The following is a 24,014-nucleotide window of genomic DNA, read 5'->3' as shown; positions in this document are numbered from 1 at the left end:
TTGGAGGTGTTGGGCAAGTAGGAGTTATTTAAGAGGCCAGCACATGAGAGGCTGGAATAAACCCATGGAAGCTTTAAAAGTGCCACCCTGGAATGTTAGGGACGCCGTGGACATACTCGCGCACACCCATGAGGAGACAGCAGTGCTAGCAGGGAGCGTGAATGAGTCTGGTGCAGCCTCAAGGGATGCTTTTCAAGACAGGAGCTGTCAGTGAGAAGTAGGAGAGAACAAATCAGCGTTACAGGAAAGGTGGCAAAACTCGCCAGCCTCTGCCATGTGGTGAGGGGCCAGGCTGGGTTGGGTATAGAGATGGGGATGGCAAATGAGCCATTTGAGTCAATGCAAAAGACAAAAAGATGGTGAATGTGTTTGTGCCTGCTCCTTTTTCTAGTGGAGGCATCCCCATTTTTATGCCTGTCTTTAGGAATTAGAGAAATATAATTTTGGTTTTTTCTTCTGTAATAACAGTGCACAGAGTGGAAAACAAAGGTGTGGTCTGATAAAGCCTGGGGCCTGAAGTAAACTGCTAGATATAGTTAGAAGTGGCTTCCTTTAGGCTCAGAAACCTGGCCAAGGATCTACTTGCACCTGCTCCCTGTGGTAAAGTACCACTGGGAAAGTGGTAGTGAAGAGAGCTAGGAAGACAGAGGTGTTTTTCAGTACATTTCATCTTACCGTGACAGAGAGGAGAAAACTCTGTATGGGACTTCTCAAACCCCAAGGCAAGTTGGGAAGATAAATTATCGTTTGTTGCCTCCCATTGCCTGAAAAGATCTGTGTGCTATGAAATTTCTTATGAGTTTAAACAGACAGTTTTCTGGTTTTAGACATGATATATGTTACTGGAATCCCTCCAGGTGACAGAGGGTTGCAGTGGGCAGTGGAAAACACAGGCATGACACTGTGATTTAGAAGTAACTTTCTGCCAGTGTCGGGAGCAAGCTCAGAGGTGTTTCAGTTATGTCCCATTTGTCAGTGAGACTGTGGCTTCTCCCCATGGTCATGACTTCTTTAAAGAAGAGTGGAAATCCTGGAAAAGGAGGGCTACTTTATTTGGACTATATCAGCCTATTACTCTGTGAAATGTCTCTGAAAGTAAAACTTTGAATAAAAGCCTCAAAAAAAGCTGGCGGGAGAGGAGGGAGAAGTGCAGTACCTGGTATTATACCCAAAGGCAGTGGCAATATCGTGACCTCAGTCCCTGACCTCCAGCTGGGCTATCGGGAATTACAACGAATGCTCCTCACCACCAACCAGGTTTTGCTTTTGTCCTGCTTATAACTGCCACTATCCCACCTTTTATTGCAGCCATTCATCATCAGCAGAAAGACTGGGAGATGATATTAAGGTTGTAGAAGATGTTGTTTGTATCAAAGCTTCCCCTTCTTTCTTTTCACCCTCTCCTTGCCTGTTCTCCTGCATATGCTCTGTTCCTACCGGGTTTTGCCCCCCTCTCCAGACCAGTCATCCCTTCACCCAGCTCATAAATGATTGCTTTAATAATAGTACAGCCCCTCCATGTGTGAATGGCCCAAGTGGCATGTCACTCGTAACCAAAGCAGGGAGAGACTTCTATTTTCATCCTTTAAAAGGCCACAGGAAATATAGAGAACAGGATCCTGCCTGTCTTGCACTGCTCCCAAACAAGCATTTATTGCTGCGGAGTAGGTTGCAGACACAGCTCATTTGAGGGAACCAGACCTGGCCATTGTTTTTCCTTCTCTGCATTTATTTAAAGTGCAGAACTGTTTATATACCACAAAGAAGGGAATTAAAGAAAAACAGTAAGTGTAGAATTTACCAGCTGTTTAAGTCTTATTGTTACCTTCTGTATCGATCAAATCCGTTGCCTCTTAATTGGATATTGACTGTTGTGAGGCAAATAAGGCAAGCTGTCAGAGAGGGGAGGGATGGGGTGCGAGGTTTATCTTAATGGTATGTTGATCATGACTAGTCTATAAAAGCCAGTGGGAGAGGAGTTCATTAAACCAGCTGCAATTGCTTTAAAAAAATATGCTCTGAGTCAAGATGATTAATCATATATGTGACACTGCAATCAGAGAAAATCCGCATTGTTGCTCTGGTATTTACAATGCCAAAGCTTGGAATAAGCAGATGCATTGAAGCAAATTCATTAGGGACAGTGATTTGTTTGGTCTGTGAGCCTTAGCTAACTGTTACCAACATTTGAGGATCTTTTTTTTCTATTATTTTTTTAAACTTGGTGGTGTGTTTTGTTTTTCTGCCTCTCTGCTTCTCTGGCAGGCTAATTGGAAATGTGTGCTTGCCCTGCACAGGAGTCTCTCATCTCTGCTTGGGAACCCTTGTAGAAATGGCAGCAGTGAGAACCTTGCGCCACTTGGTAGTGAACCACACAGAATACTTTCAAAAACACTTTTATCTCATAAATGATAATAAGCAGGGAGTACAAAGAGAGAGGGAAAGCTTATCAGCTACACTGGTGTGAGCTACCCATTACAAAAATGGAATCTGCTGGGAAGTCTACAGTATATTTTCATTTCTTTCCTAGCTGTATTTTAGGCTGTGTATTGAATACGTTGCAATAACTGTCAAGCACGGTCCATTAGTGTCTCTGGATCAGGCCTGTCATGAATCAGAAGGGAGATCAGTAGTGTAGGTACGCTTTTATGAAGGTCCCACGCAGCTGTGACTTGTCGAAGAAACGTTCAAAGGGACAATAAACAAAGTTTATTTCAAATTATCTCAATGTTACGTGTTTGTTATCGTATTTATTCTTCGACAATTCAGAACTGGCTATTAACAATTCATGATATGGGTAAAGGTTTGTGCAGTTTGAAAAATTAGCTTTTGAGGCAGCCACCTGAACACTTCTCATGTATCACCATGCCATGAACTGTCAGGGAAAGGGTAGTGCAGTCCCGTGGAAGCTGGTAAAGGTGCAGGAGCTGCCCGGTTATCGGCCAATAGAGGAAAGAAGAATGTGCCTAAGTCTGGAATGCAATGGGAAAATGAGGTTTAATGGGGAGCTTTCATTTGAAAGCATGAGGCAGTTCCCTGCCCGAGCAACTGGATGGAGGCTGGACCAACCTCGCTTACTTGTGGGCCTGAGTCATTTCATGTCTCAATCCTTATGCTCCTCTTCCTATAAAAATTAGAAGAGTGGTCCAGGGCAGTAGACACCACTATTTTTGCTTCAGTTGCTCTTTCTGGATGTATTGTGCAGCTGAAGGCGATCATCAGTTTTTCCCAAGTATTTTATGACTGTGGTAGAAGGGTCTATAAACGTACAGCACTGCAAGCTGTATAAAAAGGAAATCCTGATTTTGCCTGGAAGGATGAGAAGTCCAGAAGGAAATCAGGGTTCTTCTATAAAGTATATGAAACAAAACTGGGGGAAGGAGAGAAAAAGGTGTATAGAATCCGGAAAGCTGAATCCATTTTGCTTTTTGGTGTAAGTTTTGAGTGACTTTTAAATGCAGTAGGATGAAAGTTATGACTTTAGCAGGCACTAGGGTAGTAGTGTTACTAGTATTTCCTTTTGATTCACTTACAGTATTACTTACATTATAATAGAGTTTGCAGGATGCATTTTGTGAGATTCTGAGTGAAAAAATTAATACATAAAGCTGGACCATTCAGATCCATAGCCTGTGAAAGACAAGCATTATTCAAAAAAAAGAAAAGATCCATAAATAACCTTTATCAGATTTTCAGGCACATTTGTCTGGATTTTTTAGTGTGCTTCAGTTATGCAAGAAAATGAACATGACATTCCACAGTTGCTTTGACAAGGATAATTTCAGAAAAACTGCCCTGTCGTTCCACAGATTGGCACCTTCTCCTTTGTTGTAACACATTTTTTCTGGGGTGACTTTTCTCAGCGAAACTGCCTGTTTCCCAGGAGTTCTAACACCTCTTCAGAAAGGGACAATAAGGAGGTGTGCGTTTGGTTTGGTTTGAATAGCAGGTTCGACCTGGTGATCATTTATTTTTGAAATCAGGGAGTATTTCTTCTGTCAGCACAATGGAGAAGATCACAGGATGTTCTGAATTATGTATTTCCTCTGGCTTTAATCATGCTAGCCAGATCACTGGCTCCCGAAGGCATTTCCACACCAAACCTTCTCCTAAACACATGGACTCGAGATGCTGATGGTTTTCTAATTCAGTCTGCCATTAGTGGTATTGCATTCAGATTTTGTATTTGCTTTTGAAATAGCAACTAAAATTTGAACGAAGGTTAGAGTCTGGGTCTAGATTCATCACTGTATATTATGGAAATATCACAGTAAAGCGTAAGCAGCTCTTGCCACGAGATACACCAGTGGTAGGGTCCCTTGTCTTGCTGAGGATGCCTGCAGGGAATGGAACCGCAGTCTCTGCAGGGACTGCATCTTTGCAGGGATATCTGTGCTTCTTCTTGGTGACCATGTAACACAATCTGCAACTGTGGAGTCTGTACTATAATATATAGGAGCCAGGAGCAGCTGAGTGCCAGGGAGAGGTTTCAAGGAAGGCTGTGGATAGATCCCAGGCAACAAGATGGCACAAACCTGTCTCCAGCAGTACACTCTCTGCTGAAGACCTGGGAAGAGCTGCGTGCACAGTCCCCAGATTTTGCTTGTCGCGCTGATACTGTTCTGCTGGTTTCTGTCCACTGGTGACTTCTTCCAGTGTAGATCTCAATTCCTAGCTTAATTAATGGGTGGAGATGTGCATGTGTGTGTTGGTATAAGTGTTTGTATGCGCATTGGTGTGGGGAGAGGAGAGGAGGCAGCAAAAGAAGTCAGCAAAAGCCCTTCTGGTTTTCCTCTGCATGCTTAATAAAGAAGTTATAAGAGGGCATGTTCCCAATTTTTTTTTAACTTTATAGATCACCTCCAGTAGACAGATTGTCTCGTGGACCACTTCCCCTCCCCTTGGCGATCAAATAACATTCCTGTGGTGACTGCAGCAGTTGCTTACATGGAAAAATAACATTAGGAAAGTATTTAATGTATTTTTAGCTGTCTTTAAATGCATTTTAGCAGCTGGAAATGAGGGGAGTTAGTAGCACATGACCTGCAAGCTCTCCATAGACCACCACCAAGTCCATAGAGCAAGTGTGCAGAGAGTCACTGCTGGCAGAGAGACCCTTTAACTGGGAAACGTTGGATAGGGTGGTCACCTCTAACCTGGGGTGGTCACAGGAGGTCAGGCAGAAAGGATAACCTCGATTTTAGTGGGATATAAATGATAATGGCATGATAAACAACTAGTGTGATTTCAGGTCCTTGTTTTCGCTGATCTGAGTTTTGGGAGATTTTATGAAACATTGTTTTGATGTGTTTCAAAATACCTGGGACTTTTTTTGAAAAGCTGGAGAAGATTTTAGTATCTTGGAGTGGCAAAATATTACAACTGTAGAGATTAGTGAATAGAGTGCAGCTGAGAGAGACAATAAGCTAATAAATACCACTTATTCCATCACTCCGCGCATCAGGAAAATCCTGAAATCCTTGTGAAGTGCAAACATCTTGTCAAACATTAGTGGCGGCTTTCCCTGAGGGAAGACTTTCCCGGAGCCAAGGGCTCACTCACTCCTGTAACTGGCCGGTTGGTGAACCAGTGACATCCTCCCTGGACTGTCATCCTTGGCCCTGCCCTGCTCCCAGTGTGGGGTCACCCTGACATCGCCACCCCCCTGCTCCCCCGCCCCAGCCTACAGCAAGTACATTTGTATTTCTGGGAAGAATATACTCAGCAGATGGAAGTTTAGCACTATTTTTACCATTGTTGGTACAGTGAATGTAGAGAGCATGATAATTGATTATCTGGGACAACAGAAATGCACAGGAACTAGAATTTCAAGGATTAGGGTTTCCCTAAGGATTTCCTTCAAGTTTCAGTGAAAGCAGAGATAACCTTTGTGGTGGAAACGGAAACACGGCTTTCAGTTCCCATCTGCGGCCAGCCTCCGGAGACAATAGCATTAAGGGTGATGTGAACTGCCTCTGTTCATCGCCACGGGATGGGAGCCTCGACACAGTTAACTGTGCTTCTATAGCAATGCTATTCAACTTCTCGCAGCTTTTTTTTTGTCTTACCAGAGAGGTTCAACTAATGCCTGCAATTAATGTGTCTGGGGGTAACGGTCCTGTGTTTCATCCGCTTTAAAGGACATTTATGGAAATTAGGTGGCAATTTTATCCCAAGTAAGCAGGCTAATTCTGTCACTCTGCATTACTGAAGTGGCCGTTGCTCACAGAAAATAGACGTTAGCTGTTTTCAGTTAAGTGGCATTAAACTTTTGTGGACTGAGCAGTAGGATTTCATTGCAAGTGCATTGTCTCATTTTAGTGGAAGCTGTGCAGTAACAAGTTCCATCTTAATAAATTATTCTGTTCAACCTGCCTTGTGACTTATACTATCATAAGATCCTGCCCTTAATATTAAAATGTAAGCACAGATTTCCTCTCCCGAGGCCAAGGCTGCATGAAAAGACTTACACTGAAGCTCTGTCTGGATCAAGATAATTTTTCTCTGAGAGTAAGGAGAAAGAAGTGTTCATGCACTTCAGAGAGGAGGAAATTCTGCTGTAGATTGTTCTTCCTTCGTCTTGTTAAAAAAAGGAATCTTGACTTAATATATAGCCTGTTTTCAAACTATTGGCATCTTTCACAAATATAGGCTGGCTGGCTTAAGAACAAATAGCACAGTTTGTGTAGCCAAAGATAGTTGTCATCATGCACTTATTAATGAGTACACATATCTCTGAACATCAAATGCTGTGCTATTTTAAGAGAGGTCCTTTCAGATCCTGTTTTCTGTTCTTTTTAAATTTTTTTTCCTTACCCTCCTGCCATTTTCCTTCAAAGCTCAGTGGTAGAAAGCAGAGAGGAAGGGGACCTGGGAAGGAAATGGTCTCATCTGTCCAGCTTCCCCACATCAGGAGCTACTCTGTGCATGTCATTCCTGACAGATGTTTGCCTAATCTGCTCTTAAAAAACTCTGGTGACAGGGCTTTGACAGTCTCCTTAGGCAATATGCTCCAGCTCTTTGCTGTACCTGTCATTAAGAAGGGTTTCCTGATATCTAACCTGCAATTAAAGGCCACAATTTCCCGTGCAACCCGTCATCAGGCTGACCTTACAGCCAAGCCAGCTCCACCAAGTCGACTGCAGTTTCTTCACTAGATCTTCCTTACCAGCACTTCTCCTTGGTTAACACACTCTCTTCTGCCAGGAGTAGCCGGGGCAGTGTGCGTCCAGCCCGGCATCCCGCGGGCCAGCGACGGGCAGGTTTCCCTCTCGGATCCCATGCAGCTGACGGGAAGGCGGCTGCCTGCCAGTAGAGGCTATTGAATTAGGACATTCAGTAAATCCCAGGAGAGGCACTGCCACAGTGAAGTTGCAGCAGTTTTGCACTGATAAAACTAGCAGCACTCACCATGGTCCCAGGGCTCAGAACAGGAGCTGGAGCCTTTTTTGTCTTGGAACAAAATGAGCTGTGAGAGCAGTTGTACCATATACTGCATATATACAATCAATTGCATCTAGTATTTTGGACATACAGTTTTTGATGCAAGCATTTCTATAATGATTTTAGCAGTTTAAAAAGATTTTAAAAAGATCAGAGAGATCACAGGTTTGGCTTGGGTTTTTTTCAGTTGCTTCCTTTTGAACAATAGCAGGCGAAATACATCCCATGGCAGCCAGGGATGGAGACGCTGTAGGTGCCAGCCTCCTGTGAGTGAGATCGAGATGCTGGGGAGCTAAGGCGATCACTTACTGGTGTGCAGCAGCGACTGAGAGCGAGTCAGTGTAGATACGGGCATATAACAATATTACCATGGCAAGATAAACTCTGAGCCACTTTGTAATAGGCTTAGAACTGTGCTCAACATTGTGTTTCCCTCTGCAAGTTATTTAAAACTATAAGATGGTGGTAATGAATTAGTGTAAAGCAACTGGAGAATTAACCCTGGCTGCTGAGAACAGGTATTTTTTACAATGGAAACCAGCTAGCTATACTAGGTATACTCTTGCTGCCAGAATGAATTATATCAGTATGTCGCTGAACTGGTTTTGAGACTAGGAAATTTTGGTGATAACCAAGGTTAAATAAAATGAGGTTTGGATCAGTAGGAGAGGGGACATGTTGCCATCAAGCAGGGGTGAATAACTGTTGTGTAACTGGCAATTTTGGTAAGCAGATCAAGGTCAGTGGAGTTTGTCTCTATATTTTGATACATGCACTACAAACACTCTGATATCCATTTCATTTTACAAGGTGTGTGCGTGCACCAAGATAAAGCTCCAAAGGGTCACTGGCAGGTTACAATGTGCCAGCCGTCATGTGCACAATGTCTAGAATAGTGCCAAGATAGAATTTCAGGAGTCTGGGGGCACCGATAGCATTCCAAGCCCTACATAACACCTGTGCCCAATGCAACATCTCACTAGGTCTCTGTCACTGAGCATCCCGTTGGCACCTGTGATCCTGAGCTGACAGGTCCATTCCCATTGTGCTAGGCATTTTTAAGACATTTGTCCCCTGGTTGTCTTCTAGATGACCTGGAAGAGCTTCAGTGGGTTGCCCATATTCTTCCATGGAGAAGAGGAAAGGACAAAGTTTGTTTTCAAAATGAAAATTGGTTTTGTTTTTTTTTTTTACAAAACACGGTCGAATTTGGACTTTGTATTCCACTCAGCATGGGAGGTAGATTTATTGTGTGAGAGAGGTTTCAGTTTCAAACTAATAATTAGAAGAATACATTTAAACCTATGTCAATATAAAAGTGATTTCAGGTGCTCAGGAATGCTCTGCCTCTTCCTTGTGGTTTGAAGGAAAAATTCTAAACATTTTCCACCCTGCAGCCATTGAGGGCAGTGAAAGAAAATACCTATAAGCTGCTAGGAAACGTACAGAATAAACTCATTTCCCACTTCCCGCTTTGTGTAATAATCAATTGTAGGTATGACTCAAAACATACTTTTGGACAAACTTTGCACTTTTAAAAATGGTATTTTCTGTCGGGCAGGGTTTGTTCATTCCCCAGGGCCAGCATGCAGACACCCAGGCTGAAGCCCACTGGAGTCAACAGGCTTTCCATGAGGTGCAGCACCCTCCTGTTCTCCTGAAAATCCCTGCTGCTGTTAACCCACAGCTCCCCTTTCCCACCCCATCTCCCTGGGGAGAGGCAGAAGCCTATTTGAAGGCAAACAAGCCGTAGAGCCTACAAGGTGTAAATATCTTTCATAAACGCCAACGCTGAAAAAGCCTGGGCACCAGGAGTGTGACACACGACGACAGGCAGTTCACGCCGCGCGAGGGGAGAGCGATACGCCAGCGCTGATGCCGCCGGGATGTGTGTGCATTGCACACGGGCACCCCTGGGCCCCCCTACCCGGGGAGGCGGGGGGGGCAGGGCGGCTGGAGGGATGGGGAGCGGGGCTACCTGCTCCTCGCCCAGCCGCCCCTGCCCGCTCCCCTCACCCAGCTCCAGTCGCCCCCCCACCCCCCCCGCCCCTCCTCCTCTCCCCGGCTTCTTTGGGCAGGGGCTGATTTAAATAGGTTGGCAGGGAGCCAGGAGCTCATCATTTTAATGCAGTGTAAAATGGAATGTGCATAATTATATGCAAGCCATATGTGAGGGAGACAGCTCAGCTGTGAATTTCAGGAGGCTGCAAGAGGGAGAGAGCGAACAGTCAGGGATCAGATGAGATGGAGCGGAACGGAGTGCAAGTGTCACTCAAATGAACAGTGTAATGAGTGTATTGCTGACACTCCTCCTTTCACCTGCTTCTCCCTTTTGCTTTAGCTCAAAAGCAGAAAATGCTATAGATGAGAAGGGAAAAATACTATATGCAAGCAGGACTGCTAATGGGCTCTGGTAATGTCTCCATTTAAACTTCAGCTTTCTTAATTAACAGCGTAGTTCCAAGTAACCGGTAACTTCTAATGCATTTTTGTCATTAAATATTTTGACCGCATTTGACTGAAGGATCATTGTTCTGGCTAGATGATTGCTCCTTTCAAAGCTTCACTTAAACATGGAGGGGGAATCCATTTATCTGTAATAATATTACATGTAAATTATGAGTATGAAAACTTATTTATTTTTTTTGGCCTTGCTGTTAAACTGAAAATACAAATACATTATCTAGGCATTGCTTAAGCATGTCAAAAAGTTTAAACAAGTACGTATGTGATGTAATCCTGAAAAATGCAATGGAGTAAATTGAAACCCTGAGTTACTCACAGTTTCCAGCTCAAATATTTCATTTTGGGTTTGTCTTTTGTTGTTCTAATTATTACACCACAATGAATTTGCATGTTCAACCTAAGCTATGTAAGAAAACAGCATCCCAAGTTCTCATATCTAAAGGTGTACTGCGTATTTAAAGAAACTTTTTAATAATGTTGTATTTTGGGATTCCCGTCTGTTTTAATGATCTGAGCTGTTATGCTTTTAGCTATTTTTTTTTCCTTCCATTATTTGTAAGTCCCTAAATAGGCCATTATATTTCCCTTCAGGCTAGAGATGAAGATGGACATGCTGAAAATTTTCCCCAGCAGCACTATGCTAAGGAAACTCCAAGACTTGCCTTCAAGAATAACTGCGAACTACTTGTAAGAATAACATACTTACAACAAGTCTAGATTGTTACTTTAGCACAGTGAAAACCGTTTTTTTTTTGAAAGGCTTTTGTTCATTATGACATACATTATGAAATATGATAGGTTTTTTTTTTCCTGTTTAGCGTTCTAATGCTAGTTCTGCTATCCGTGAACGATTTAAGATCTCAAATTGCTTGAAAAATCTCTTATATTTGATGACAGCACGTGAATGGCCTTGTCGTACTACCTTGTCTCGCACGGTAAATCAGGGAGAGCCATGCAAGCAGCAGCTGGTGATGCACGAAAAGCCCCCCCCAGTCCCCAGCCCCCTGCCCTGAGGCTCCCCAAAACTCACTCTCCCATCCACCTTTTAGCTCTGCCTTGTTTTCGGGCAGCAGTGCCGTGTTTTGTTCTGCTGCCACACAGTGCTCCCTTTAGAGCTTGCCTGTTCCTCCCCTTCCTAGCTGCATGCAGGCGGGAGAATCCTTTCCTCTCCTCTCCACTCCTCTCCTCTGCTGCGGGGAAAGAGCAAAAGCCAGGAAAGCACGTCTAGGGAGCCTGGAGTGTTTACAGGCCGTAAGAGAGATGATATCAGCTGTGAAAGGATCTCTGTTCCAAGGCAGGGTTAATTTGCTGTTCATTTTAGCATTTGCAGCTAGGCAAGATTAAAAGCAAGCAGGAATGCCTATTATATTTCTATTAAATGAATCTGTTGGGACCTAATGTTCTTGATTAGCTTGCGAAAATGAGTGCTCCATGATGAGTTTTTCTGTTTGCCTAAAGTAAACAGAGAATGAATTGTAATACATTTAAGAGAGATTCATGCATGGCTTTCAAAAAAGGGAGTTTTAGATGAATTGGCAGATCTCTCCCTTGCATTCGCCTTTCTTCTCAGCCGTACTTAAGTAAAATGTATCATTTGGCTAAATGGAAATGTTTGTGGAGAGTCAGAACACGGGGTTATGTTTTGAAACAGCAGCACTTTTTTTTCTCATAACGATAGAAGAGGCGGACAGTGGTGGAGGAGCAAGCTGTTTCCTCTGCATTAAAACCTGTGTCTGCCTCCCCTGCAGAGGATGCTAATCTTGGTGTCCCAGGTGCAACATCCAGCAAAGTCGAGCCGATGAGCCGACGTAACCCAGTGCTGAAGCCGGCCCCCACATTCAGGCAGTTGATCAGAGAAGCCCAGACTGGAGGGCAGCAGCCCAAGGGTGCTGGCCAGTCCCTGCTCCCAGCACTGGCCAGAGCATAGAGCATCTTGGCCACACCTGCACTAATGGGCCCACAGGCTTTCCTACTCCCCAGGCATCCCCTGTGCCGAGCCAACCCTTGGTTAGGCAATAACAATGCTTTTTAGAGCCACAGGTGTCACTCAGAAAGGTCAGTTTGTTCCCAATATAATTGTCCCCAGCCAAAAGCAACATGACCCATAAGACCTGATCTTGCTTCCTCTTAAACACCTTGCAAAGCTCCTCTTGGTTTTGGGGGCAGCAGGGTTATGTCCTAAGGGGAGGAAACTAGACAAACACAAAAAGCGATTCCCCTGTGCAGTCACAATTCTTGTGCCAAATAAGTGAAACCGTTTCTTCAAGGCCATGCTTAATTACTGTGCCGCTGGTCACATCAGGCCTGGCAAGCTACCACAGCACACCAAGATGCCCCCGAAGTCATTAGGGCTTCTTGGTGTTGGAAGAGTGCAGGACTAGAGTTGGAAGAGAACACAATATAAAATAAGTTATATATTACTTTAATTGAAAATCTGCTTTATTTTTAGTGCAAGCAATCAGCAAACCAATTAACCCCCTTTGTGCTATTACCATAAAACATTCTTTTAATGCCCACTTAATTATTCCTCTATTAATATGCATTATAAGTTTTTGCTTAATTATATCATTCCTGTACCTGGCAAAAGCTCAAGTCATCCAAGTTAGTCTTTCATGTGCTTTTTTGGACAAGTTTCAGTTCTTGTTTAAGGAAGTAATAAAAGCAATTTGTCATAGTTTTATTTTTCCTGTGCTGTTGGAAACAAAATTGGCAGGGCTGTAATCTGTACTCAATTTGTATGTGGAAAAAAAAAGTAGACAAATAATTAATATGTACCTCTGCTATCTTTAAAGATGTATTTTAGGAACTTTCAGTGAAAATATGATGTTGAGCCTAGGCTTTGGTGGTAGTGGTGGGACTAGTGTTATTTGTCAAAGATGCCGTGTGTTTCACAGAGAGGTAGTGGTTTTCCTTCTATATTTCTGCTTTTTGGGAAACGATGCTATATTAAAGTGTACTTGAAAGTAGAGTGAATTTCACAGAAACTGGCCATAAAGACAGCATCTTTCTTCTAAAGGCTAGTCAGTATTCCTACAGTTGTGCTAGGAATTGTCTCCTTGGGAGGAGGGCGGAATATGAAAGAAAGGAGTGGGGACAGCTGCTTCCTCTAAAAAAATCTTATCCCAATGGTAAAAACTTACCCAGAGTGTAACAGTGCAAGTCAGATGCTGGCTGAGTGAAAAGCTTAGATTTTTAAATGAAAGAGAAACTGAAACTTGTTTATGCTTTCGAGAATTGGGAAATCCTTGGAGTTTTCTCAGTGCAGTTGAGAGTAAGTACTGTAATAGCCTGTCAGGTGAAATTGGAAGCTTCGGCTCAGAAGTGCTTTCTTTGCTTTAGGGTTCAGCTGCCATTTTTCAGCGAGGTTTGTTCCGACAAGTGCAGGCTCCTCTGTTTGGGAAATGCTGGTGCTGGGAGGGTGCTGCCAGGCAGGACCCAGGGGCTGGGGCACTGCTGCTGGCGCTGTGTGCCAGGGCTCTCCCGCAAGAGCCAGCTACACCAGCTGAATCTTAACATCGCAGGTCACAGGCACACACGGCAAGCTTTAACTCCTCACTACTTGGAGAGACTTGAAGGTGTAGTGACAGAGTATTACAAATGGTGTGCTGTCTTCATTGCGTAGTCCTCAGAAGAGGAGATAATTTGGGTGGTGAGCTACCACTCAGCTGTTGGGGGGGAGGGGGGCAAGGGCGAGCTTGACAGGAATTAGGAGGAGGAAAGAGGTATAATTTAGGCAAAAGAAACCCCTGAAGTGCTTTCAGTAGTTCTACACGTTAAGGAAAGCAGTGCCAATTAAACATTTTGATTGGTATAGAAAGCTGTTGTGCAGTTACAGGATTAGGTTAGGGTATTCGTTTCCCACACTAAATCCTGATACGTTTTATCGTGCCGTTTGTTGTTGAGCACAGAAAGTGAAGTGGTTAAGATGCTCTAGTCGATGAGGACATCAAAATTTCCTTGTGAACTTTTCAGTAATTTTGAGAATCATGTTTTCTTAAGTTTAGCTACCCATGATAGATACTGGGAACTACATAAAAGAAATTTATTTTTAAAGAGCCCCGCCAGCATGCTGTCTTGGCCAACTATCCACTCTTCTCCCATAGGCACTGCCTCAGGATTTTAATTTCTTATTCCATAAGTGGCTGGAAGCTTTTCTTTCAGGCACATCTGTTTCCAGAAGGAAAAGGCAGAATTTAGTCTTCTGGAAGCTGATTGTCGAGGAGAGGTACAGGCCAGCTAATAGTGGATATGGCGAGAGAGATGGGATTAACTGTGGAGAAAGGGTAGGCTGGAGTGAAAAGGCCAGTGAGAAGCCCTCAGCCCCGGCTCTAGCTGACTGAAATTCCTGAGCCATTGCCTAGAGAAAAAAAAAAATCCATCTGGCACGTACCCAGGTTAGTCAGGGTAGGAAGAGCCATGCTTGCATGCCTTTTAACAAAAGTGGGAAAGAAAAACCAACAGTTCATCCTTCCCCCTTCCCAGTTACCCAGAATATTGAGTCAAGGTTTCAGATTGGCATGCTGCTGTATGAGCAAAGGATGGTTTGACGGGTTAAGGAAATTAAACGCCAGGTTGCTTTCCAGACCATTTGTTTATGGTGATGATCTGGGTGCCACCCACCGCTATGGGATTATATGTAAAGCAAACAAATAACCAAACAAAACATAAATACCCTGGGAAAAAGAAAATAATTTCCAGCCCCACACCCAGCTGTGATCCATGGTTTTCCTGCAGTAAAATCATGATCTTTTTCTCTTTGAAATCAAAAGGTCTGCTCCTAGTAGTTCTGCTCTGGGAGGATAAATTTGTGAGTCCAGTATGCGATGATTTATATAAGATAGTCCTGGTGCTTGGAAGCTGTTATGTAAAAGACACAAAATAAAACATGTTTGTTATTTGATTTAATGCAAACTCACCTGTGGCCAGTTATCTTTAATTACTAACAAAAGGAGGCAGAGGAAGCTCTGAAAACACATCTACAACTGAAATGCAAATGTTCTACGGGCAAAAGGCATTTGGGGAGGCTATGGCAAGGCTGAGAGGAGCCAGAACTACAGCTAATGTTTGCTTGAAGTCATCTTGCTTTGCTCTGCTGTTCCAGCACTAGAGGCAGGGTCATGAGGGATGGCACATGGCGGGCATCTGGACAGGACCGCAAGGATGCAGGCAGGTTAACCTCAGTGTTACGGTACGGGAATGCGGAAAAGATTTCATACGTACAAGACTGATTTTAAAAAGCACTGAGAGTATTTGTGTTCAGATGAGGCCTGTAGGTTTTGTAGTCATAGTCAGGTTAAATGTAAATGTGCATGTTGGTATCCTTTGGAGGCCATAAGATTTTTGGTTTCAGAAAGTGAGGTCTGAATTCTTTTTTTTAAGGTACCTGATCTGTTTCCTGTGCCTCAGTCTCAAGCAAAACCGCTCCCTGATAGTGTTTCAGCATTAAAAGAAAATACCTCTCAGTCCATTTTTAATCACAGTGCCTTCAAAGGAGGACTGAATTAGGGGGAGACAGCTTTGCTCATCCCCTCTCTTGCCTTTCCACCCTTTTTGTCTCCCATGCTACCTCCTTATTTTTAGCAGAGAGGGGAGAGAGAAAGCAAAGGCTCTTCCCCTTGTAGCTCTCCCTGGTTCTTCCTTCACCCTGTTGGGTACAAACTGGCAGAGGGAGAGGGAGAGTGCTTCCTTCATCCTGGCCCAGGCTTTAGGATGCACAGAGCTTTTGGCCAGAAAGCTGGAGCGGCACGGCCACCCAGCAACTCCGAGGGATGCCAGGCCACATCTTGCCTTTAAGGTACAACCTTGCAGTCAGGAGGTGATTTTGCCACCCTGGAGAGGCAGAAAGGGAGAGGACGATAAGACCTACGACACCCTGTGGAGCTCCAGGTTGTAGAGCTACGGCTACCAAGCCTGCTAAGAGTTAAAACCTCTACAGCGGTGCCTACCAGTGTTTCAGCATCACGACATTTGCTGCATCTCACCACTGGTGCTATTTCTTGGTGGCTTACCAATGGATTTCATCAGTTTCTTGCTCAGTGTGCCACCGCAGTCTGAGAGCAACTGGTACTGCTTCATCAGCTGCATCGTGGTGTACGCAGTGATTCGAGCAAAGGGCTGTGGCAAAACCCATAACAGCTAACAGAGAGCCCGCTGTTGGTTTCAGGGACTTTGGATCAGGCACAGAGAGTTGTCAGAATGGCAGTTACGGCTCTGGAACAAAAATACTGAGAAAAGCAGTTGTAGCTTTGAATTGATACTGATATTCTTAAAACCTCAGTAATTTTGGCCACATGAAATTCAAACTTTTTTGTGACTGAAGTAACAGTGAGGCTTAGGTGATATTGTAGACGAATTGCCTGTAACGTTTCATTTTCAAAAACTAAATTGTTCACGAGTTACAGCAGAATATTTTTAAAAGAACCTCCTCAAAACCCCACCAAAAAACTTGCATTCTGTTTCTTTTCAAGCAAGGGCAACAAACCAGGCAAAATTACTGTAGAGTTTTTCTGGTCCTTAATTGCTGCCAGGCTGAGTGAAGGGCTGTATGGCGTTCACCTTATGCATGCTCCTAAAGACTGTTGAAGTCCACAGGCACTGGGTAAACATGCTGAAAAAAGGCAGTGCTGAACCTACGGGTAGATTTGCAGCCCCGGGGAGAGAGGGGAGCCCTGACGCCTGGCTGCAGCTGACCCTCCCTGCCTGCTGCCTGCCTGTGCGGGTAGGCACCACGGGGCGCTGGCTGCCTCGGCCGCTGCACCCTGATAGGCATCTCGTTGGGATAATGCAGGACCAAATACAGAGCTGCAGCCTGCCAGCCGCCCCGCGATATGCTGTCCCCAGGAAATGATAGGCTCTATGCCTGTCTACACGGATCTGTTTACTGTTTTAGAACAAATGCAGCCACTGTCTTGCCCGGCACACGGGCTGTGTCCTTGTCCTTCTTTTTAATTCATACGGTTTTCTACCCTGTAATGGAAGCGAATGCTGTTGCTCGCATTTATGTCAGCTTGAGCTGGACCTGGGAGGTTTGGGTCCTGCTCCTGGGGCTGCAGCAGACCTTCTCAGGGGTCCTGAGAGATTTCCTCAGTCTTTCAAGCCTTTTGTTCCCCTTCCTCCATTCTGCACCACCAACCTTCTAAAGAAATATGCTTTTGAGTATATGAGTCTTGACTCATACCATGCTCAGGACTCCACAATCTTTGATCCAAAGCCCAGTGAAATCAATAGGATCCTTCCCATTAATTGTAAAGTGGGCTCTGAATGACACACTGTATTCTGTAGACAGGAAGAGATGAACAACTGCTTTGGGACGTCTTGCCCCTCTCTGACCAAGAAGTGCTGTAGGCCATTTAACAGCTGATGTGAAGTGTAGAAAGCATGATCTTGATTAATAATATTTAAGTTGAAGGCTGTAATCAGAGACCAGCTGTAGGAACTTACAGAAAATACAACCCTGTCATAGCAAGTTTGAGACAGCAGCCCTACTGGAAATAAGACCCAAACCTCACTCCTTTTATACTTGGGGTGAATGAGTGACCATGACCTACAGCATTAAGGAGGGCGAGGGGTTCCCCATGCCTCCTGCAGAGGTGGGCAGGGGAATGCCATAAACCCTTGAGAGCAAGCAAGGAGTGTAAGTCTCTGGAAGTTCCCAGTGACATGTAAAATACAAGGTATAAAATCCCCAGGAGCATGGGAAGCAGGGAGAAAGAAGGGAAGGAGATGGGAATAAAAGAAGCAAAGCTCTCCCATGGCCAGGGATGCAGCTTCCCACACAAGCAGGCTGGTACCCTCAGTAGCTCTACACAATCCCCACCCTTTCAGTTCAGTGGAACGAATTAAGGAATATGATTCAGGGAGCTCAAGAGACGGAGTAAAAGGTGTGAGAGTGAGAAGGGTGGCCAGCATGGGAAGGTGGGCAATGGGGACAGGGCAGATGTGGGAAGGACCACAGCTACCGATGTGGGTGTTTGGCCTCTGAGAGCCAAGAGCAAGTCATATCCCCTTTCCCACAGCACTTGCCTTGGGCATGCTAGAAATAGCAAGCAACTTCACCCCAGTGTCTCTAGTTTAGCGTTTTCCTTCATACCAATACAGGAGCATTATTTTAGGATGTGACACTTGACACTTTGTGAGCAGAAGCCTGCCTTTCCTCAGAAGGAGGCATGTTTTCTAATTTTTAACATCACTGTTGTTATTATTGTTATTATTTCAAATGAGAGGCAAAATGCATTTTTAAAAAAGGAAAATAATTAAAATTCCATTACAGCTTCAATCCTGTCATCTTCCTTCCCAGAACAAGCATTAAAATTTTTATTAATAAATGTGCAATTACTGGTGACCTCTGAATAATTTCTGCAACCTTAATTTCTCCTCACTGCAATACTGTGCTGTATTACTCTATTTTTACTCTTTGCTTTCCTCATTTGTTGTGTTTACTGAAGTTATTATTTTCGAATTAAACATGTTCTCATTGAAAAATTGCTTTTTCAAAAATGATTTGAAAAAAACACCAATCTTTTTACTGAGTGAAAATTTAAACAAGTAAAAAGTTAAGAAACTGTTAGCTGAAAATGCATTTTTAGCAGGCTACTTCTTAATAATGGTTCAATAAATTTTAAAGAAGCCTGAAAAAAATCGTCAGCCATCCCCCCTGCCCCTCCAACCTCTGTAAAACTGGGGGGAAATAAAAGCAACTTTGTATCCCTTGGAAAGAAAACCAGTTGTGAATTGTGGTTTGCTTTATGAAACTGGCATTCATAACCAATTTAAATAAAATTCAGACAGTTTTTATAGAACATTAAAGAATAAAGATATGCCTTGTTCCAAAGGAAGTGAAGTGCGGTGAAATAAAATTCATCCGATTTCCTTCCACATAAATTGGAAATAAAATTTCCAGAGTCATCACCCAGAGCTATAAATATTTTCTCTTTGGGGTCTGTGCAGGAGATGCAGATGACTCAGTAGGGCCCGTGGGGCACCCTGGCAGCTACCTGGGAGGAGCATCCCTCGCACCGCACCGCGCCACAGCTGCACCTGCGGCACGGGGCCAGGCCATAAAGCCGGCATTTGTCCCTCGGTGCTCGAGTCCTTGTGCAGCCCAGACCCTGGCGCTCGCTCGTGCAGGCTGTTCAGGAGAACGGGTTTTGTCAGGTCTGGAAAGGTGCCTACGTAGACCAATGTGACTTTCTATAGCGGTGCTGTCGGCTTATGCCTCATCTTGCTGCATGCCTTGTACTCCTCCCCGTTAAAAAGGAGTTTGAAGGCTTTGCCCACCTTAAGAGCCAATATAGGGCAGTAAGAGAGCTGGATTTTGAAAATCAGGAGCCCATGCTCTTTTTATTTCTCAGAGTTAAGATCGAGCCCGTGGGAAGGAGGGTTGGGAAGAGCCTGGCCCACCATTCAGCTGGCCTGAAGGGAGGCTTGGGGGTGCGCTGGAATACTAAGCTTGTGGCCCCCTCTCTTTGGGAATCCCTAGGATTGTGCAGGGCTTCCAGGAATGATGTTCCAAGAGGGCAGATTAATACCACAGTTATCTGAAGGCACACTGAAGATCTGTCCGCAAGGACCATGTATCTCACTGCTCACTGCTGTCTGCAGCAGACACCTTTTTTACATTTCAGCAGTGACGTGTATTACATTGCTTTCAGAATGGGAAAAAAAAAACCCAAAATATAAATCCTGAATTTTATTATAGAAGTTAATACCAATAATTACTTAAAATCTAATGAATTTCAGTTCTCACTTAATTGCTTTTGAGTAGTTCACTTAACTTATTAAAAAGAAGCAAGGACATATTCATTTAATGAGCAGCAGCAGCCTTGGCCTAGCATCTGCCTACATTCTCTTTTCAATTAATCAATTATAGTCCAATGGTGTGTAATTACACATTAAGAAAGTTATTGGATATCGCAGCACGGCTGTCCCAGGGGGCTCATGAATACACTAATATAACACACCTGTAATGACCTGTTCTCAGATCTGCAAATTGCTCCCATTTCTCTCTCTCTCTCATTGCTAAATGAAGATGAGAGCAATTACCATTAACTTTTTGAGTCACATCTAGTCAATGAGAGAGAAAAAAGATCCCTACCAGCATTCATAATAAATCTGCCTGTTGGTGCTGAGTATTTTAACTGCACCAGGCATCAAGCTGGAAGGCTGTAAACGCACATCGGGATCACACAGGCTTGTGGGGATCCTGGGGCTGGTCTGGCCCGAGCACACACTTCACCTGCAGGTGAGAGAAGCAGACAAGCAGGAAGACCTCATAAGATCACATCTAGGCGTGAATTGCTTGGCTTGGTTCGAATCAAACCAAAGTCTGGAACTGATCCCTATGCAGTGGCTCTAAGGCTTCGCATAGCAACTAAGCCGTGTCGCTGTTATGTTGAGGGGGTTTTTTTGAACACTAGAAAGAACAAAATTTACTATGTAATGGCAGAAAGGCTTTGGTTGTGCGAGAGGCTGCAGTCACCAATGCTTTCTTATTAATGCATAGCAAATGAAACCAAGGAGAGACTCTTGATCTGCATAATGAAGTCTGACAGATTCTAAATTGGTGATTTAGTCAACTAAAGGGTCCAAAAATGCTCCATGGAAGTGAGCTTTTGATGGCTCCATAAGTTAAACAGGGGATGATATCTGTCAACATCTTTATAAATGTTGTCTTGCAGAGTCTGATATCGATGTGCTGTTGTTTCTCTCTCTGGGAAGAAGTGTCTGTTTCCTTACCCGAGTTTTCTTGTTCATGCTTTCATTTGCAGACAGGAGTCTTTCAGGTGGGTGTACGTGCAGATCAACATGCAGCAACATCTTGAGTGCAGCTATTCTTTACAAGCAGGGTCCGTTTTGCTCGTAGTAATATGAATTATTTCCATGCTGTACGCCTTGCACCACACTAGCATCAATTTTAGTGAAGCCTTCATTATGCTGGAGGTCACTTCACTTTTTAAGGACCACGCATGTCTCCTTGTGCTCGATATGCCACAGGATAACACTCCAGTGACATTCAGGTGGTCAAGTGTTGCACTCACAGTGAGGCAATGGATGTTTCAGTCCGAGCTTCAGCTGGATCCACATTTCACTCTAGTTTTCACCTGTGCCATGTTTCTTCCCATTTCCACAGTACCCTTTGGTTTAGGACACAGTTCCGTTCATATACCCAGCTGTAGCATCTCGGTATTTGACATCTGGGCTGGACATCTCTAGGTCCCATAGTTAATGGAGGAAGGCAAGCACCTCTAGAGTGTGATTTACTCAAAATAATTTGGTGCTTATTTAGGATTGGTTAAACCACCTTTAGATGTGCCTGTATCTATTCATTAACTAGATAAATAACTTTCCATATGACACCTACATTTTTGATAGCTACAGCCATCAGTTGAACTGCGTATTTCTCCATGTGTCTAACTTCAAGCTTGCATGTAGAGCCATTCAATTCAAGCAGAGGGACTGCTTGTATGCTTGAATTTAGGTATCTCCTAATTTTGTGTTTAGATGTCAGGTCTCCGGCTTTGAAATGGGGATGCTGTTACTTAATTGCCTTTGCATGCAATTGGAGATTGAGATTAAAATGTTAGAAGTGCAAAGTGGTGTCTATTATTTAATGTTGTGTTATACTCCAAATAGCAAACAACAGCATCCTTGATATTTGCACAGAAGTTCATTTATTACGAATTAGAATCTAAGACAGAAAACAGGTTCCAGGGTTTAATTTCAGGTATTCAAAAACAATTTGACTGCCCAGGCAATGCATAATAACTGAAGCAAGCAGAGCAGTGAGTGTGGATCTCACAAAGTGATCAAGCTGTGCTTGTATACAGTGTTCTCCAATTCTGCTCAATGCACAGATTTGTTTATGCTCGGGACCAAAAATCAATTCTGTGCTTTTTTTTTTTTTCTTTTTTAGAAATCAGTGCCTGAACAATCAATTAAAAATGTTTTAAGCAGAGAAAGGAACACAATAATAGTCTAGAGTTTTAATATACAATACAATACTCAGTTTTACAGGCTCGTTAAATATCGGGCCTAAAATACCTGTCAGCTAGCTCTTAAGTTGTGTTGGTTTTGTGTATCTGATGGGGGGAGGGTGGTATTTCATTCATGCAAAAATTCGTTTCTTGCTGCAAAAATTCATTTCTAGCTGTATTCTCTGCAAGAGGCTGTAACTCTGCATGTCACTTTCCTAATTGAGCAATAAACTCTGTATTGTACTAATACTTTTTATTATGAGGAATAAACATGCTTCTTCTAGACAGGCAGAGGAATAATTGACCACCAGTGGCCAGTCCTGAATGAATATTACTGCACATGCCACTGAAATTAATATCTCCTTAGCCAAGATGGGAAACAGTCATTTTGTGAGAGATTTTTTTGTGGTTAGGAAGCTAACACACCCGATACATTTCCACTTTCTAGCAGCGTGGGTTCCTGACTGCCCAGGGAAGAAGCACTTGGTGCTCATGTGGTTACTGACCCTCTCTGTGCCTTTGGGATTCAAACAGTAGCTTGATTTGTTAAACACATTAAGTGAAGAGCCAGATTCTGGCTTGAGCCAGGGGTGTCTTTACATCACTCTGACAACAGAAGGCTCAAAAGGTGATGTGCACATAATGTAGTCCCGTGGCCCCTTTCTGCTGCTGGAGTGGTGTGAAGGATAAGAATCTGTCCCAAACACCAGTTTCTGTAATGCCAGGAGGCAGCACTAGGACATTGTGCTGGTGTATTGTGTTACAGCTGGCCCGGCACTGAGTCATAAGGGCTGAAGGATGCTGGAAACTAAAATAACAAAGAGCTAAGAGATTAGCTCAGTAGAGAGAAATGGTAAATGCTTCTCTTATTAGTTATTTCACTTTGATTTAATAAAACTCCGGGACCATATCTCATGTAAATCACCAAATCCTTCACAATCCAGTCTCTTCTTTAAATCGGAAGCACAGAGTGCCCTGGGAAAAGCACGCAGGTTAGACTGCCAGGTGTGCACACACCCGCAGCACATGGTGCCCGTGCCAGAGCACGTGCCCAGGGAGGAACAGCATCCTTGGCAGGAGCACGCACTCCCTTACAGGCACAGGGGTTGCGCAGAGCCTGGAAAATGTATTCGGTCTTATCTTGTGCATACCCTGTGCCTCCCTTTCTGAGAGATTGCACAGGGCTGTGTTGAGCAAGTGCTTTTCTCCACAGCGAGTGTGCTCGGTGTACGGCCACAGGGCTCTGTGCTGTCGTCCTTACCACGCCATGTTCATTTAGTGAGGGGTTATAGCTGATGCCCTTGCACAGTCCAGCAGCCTGGTTTTAGGTCCCTCTTTCTTCCAGCACAAACTAGGGCTGAAAGCCTCCCCGGCAGTGAGGCCTGGATGAGCTCAGGCTGTCCAAAGTTCAAATGAGATTAGCTTGAGGTCACTGTAGTTGGTGAAGGGAAATAGCCAGAGGGCCTGGCTGCTGACATGCTCCCCGCAGAAATGGAGATATTTGTCTGCATTGGTTATCAGACTCCTTCTGTGGGGACCTCACTGAAATCTCAACTGCCCTAAGTCACCACACAGCTGCAATGACAGAAGTGGTGGTTTTTCTCTCCAAAGCTGCCCTGGTGAGATGTGTCCCTTTGGGTGTCCCTGAGCTGCTGTCCCTCTGTGGCCGCATCTGCGCTCAGCCAGGAGGTGGGGGCTGAGCAGACCGCAGTGGCTGCGTGGGTGAGCTGCAGTCTTTTGCTCCCGTACTTGGAAAGCAGTCCGTGCTTGCCTCCGTCGAATTTACTATAATCCCACCGCTGTTTGCCTCCAGCTCAGCTGAGTCAGTGTGAGTGCTGGGAGGAGCCATGATGTAGACGGGTTTGGCCCAGTTTCCGCCCCCCACCCCCCATCCCCCCCAGTGCTTTTAGAAAAACCTGCTGAAAGCAAGTCTGATTAACACAGCGGGGCAAATAGCTCTGCTGTAAAATGCTGAGGATTGCCACTAGCGCAGGTTCACCGTGTGCAGGAGACAAAATGCCTTTTTGAATGTTTGTGGGCTGATGGGCGCTGCAGTTCGTGGTCTCTGTTGGCCGGCTGCAGGTTCCTAGGTGCTGAGCTTGCAAAATCTTGCATGGCGTGGAGAATCTGCCT

The 24,014-nt window shown here is 44.2% G+C and overlaps 1 protein-coding gene across 4 annotated transcripts in view; it reads left to right on the top strand.

Moving 5' to 3' along the window:
- The window catches only part of SOBP (sine oculis binding protein homolog), a 119,021-nt gene that overhangs the window by 55,386 nt on the left and 39,621 nt on the right, over nt 1-24,014 (top strand). For 3 of the 4 annotated variants that reach the window (XM_005445722.3, XM_027814628.2, XM_027814629.2), the window contains exon 5: nt 10,501-10,596. The exons of the other annotated variant lie outside the window; for it this stretch is intronic. In XM_005445722.3, coding sequence (XP_005445779.1) covers nt 10,501-10,596 — 96 coding nt within the window. The remainder of the gene's footprint in view (nt 1-10,500; nt 10,597-24,014) is intronic. 4 annotated transcript variants of the gene reach the window in all.

The sequence above is a fragment of the Falco cherrug genome, chromosome 6 (genome assembly GCF_023634085.1).
Source record: "Falco cherrug isolate bFalChe1 chromosome 6, bFalChe1.pri, whole genome shotgun sequence".
NCBI lineage: Eukaryota > Metazoa > Chordata > Aves > Falconiformes > Falconidae > Falco > Falco cherrug.
This window is presented reverse-complemented; position numbering and strand designations above follow the sequence as displayed.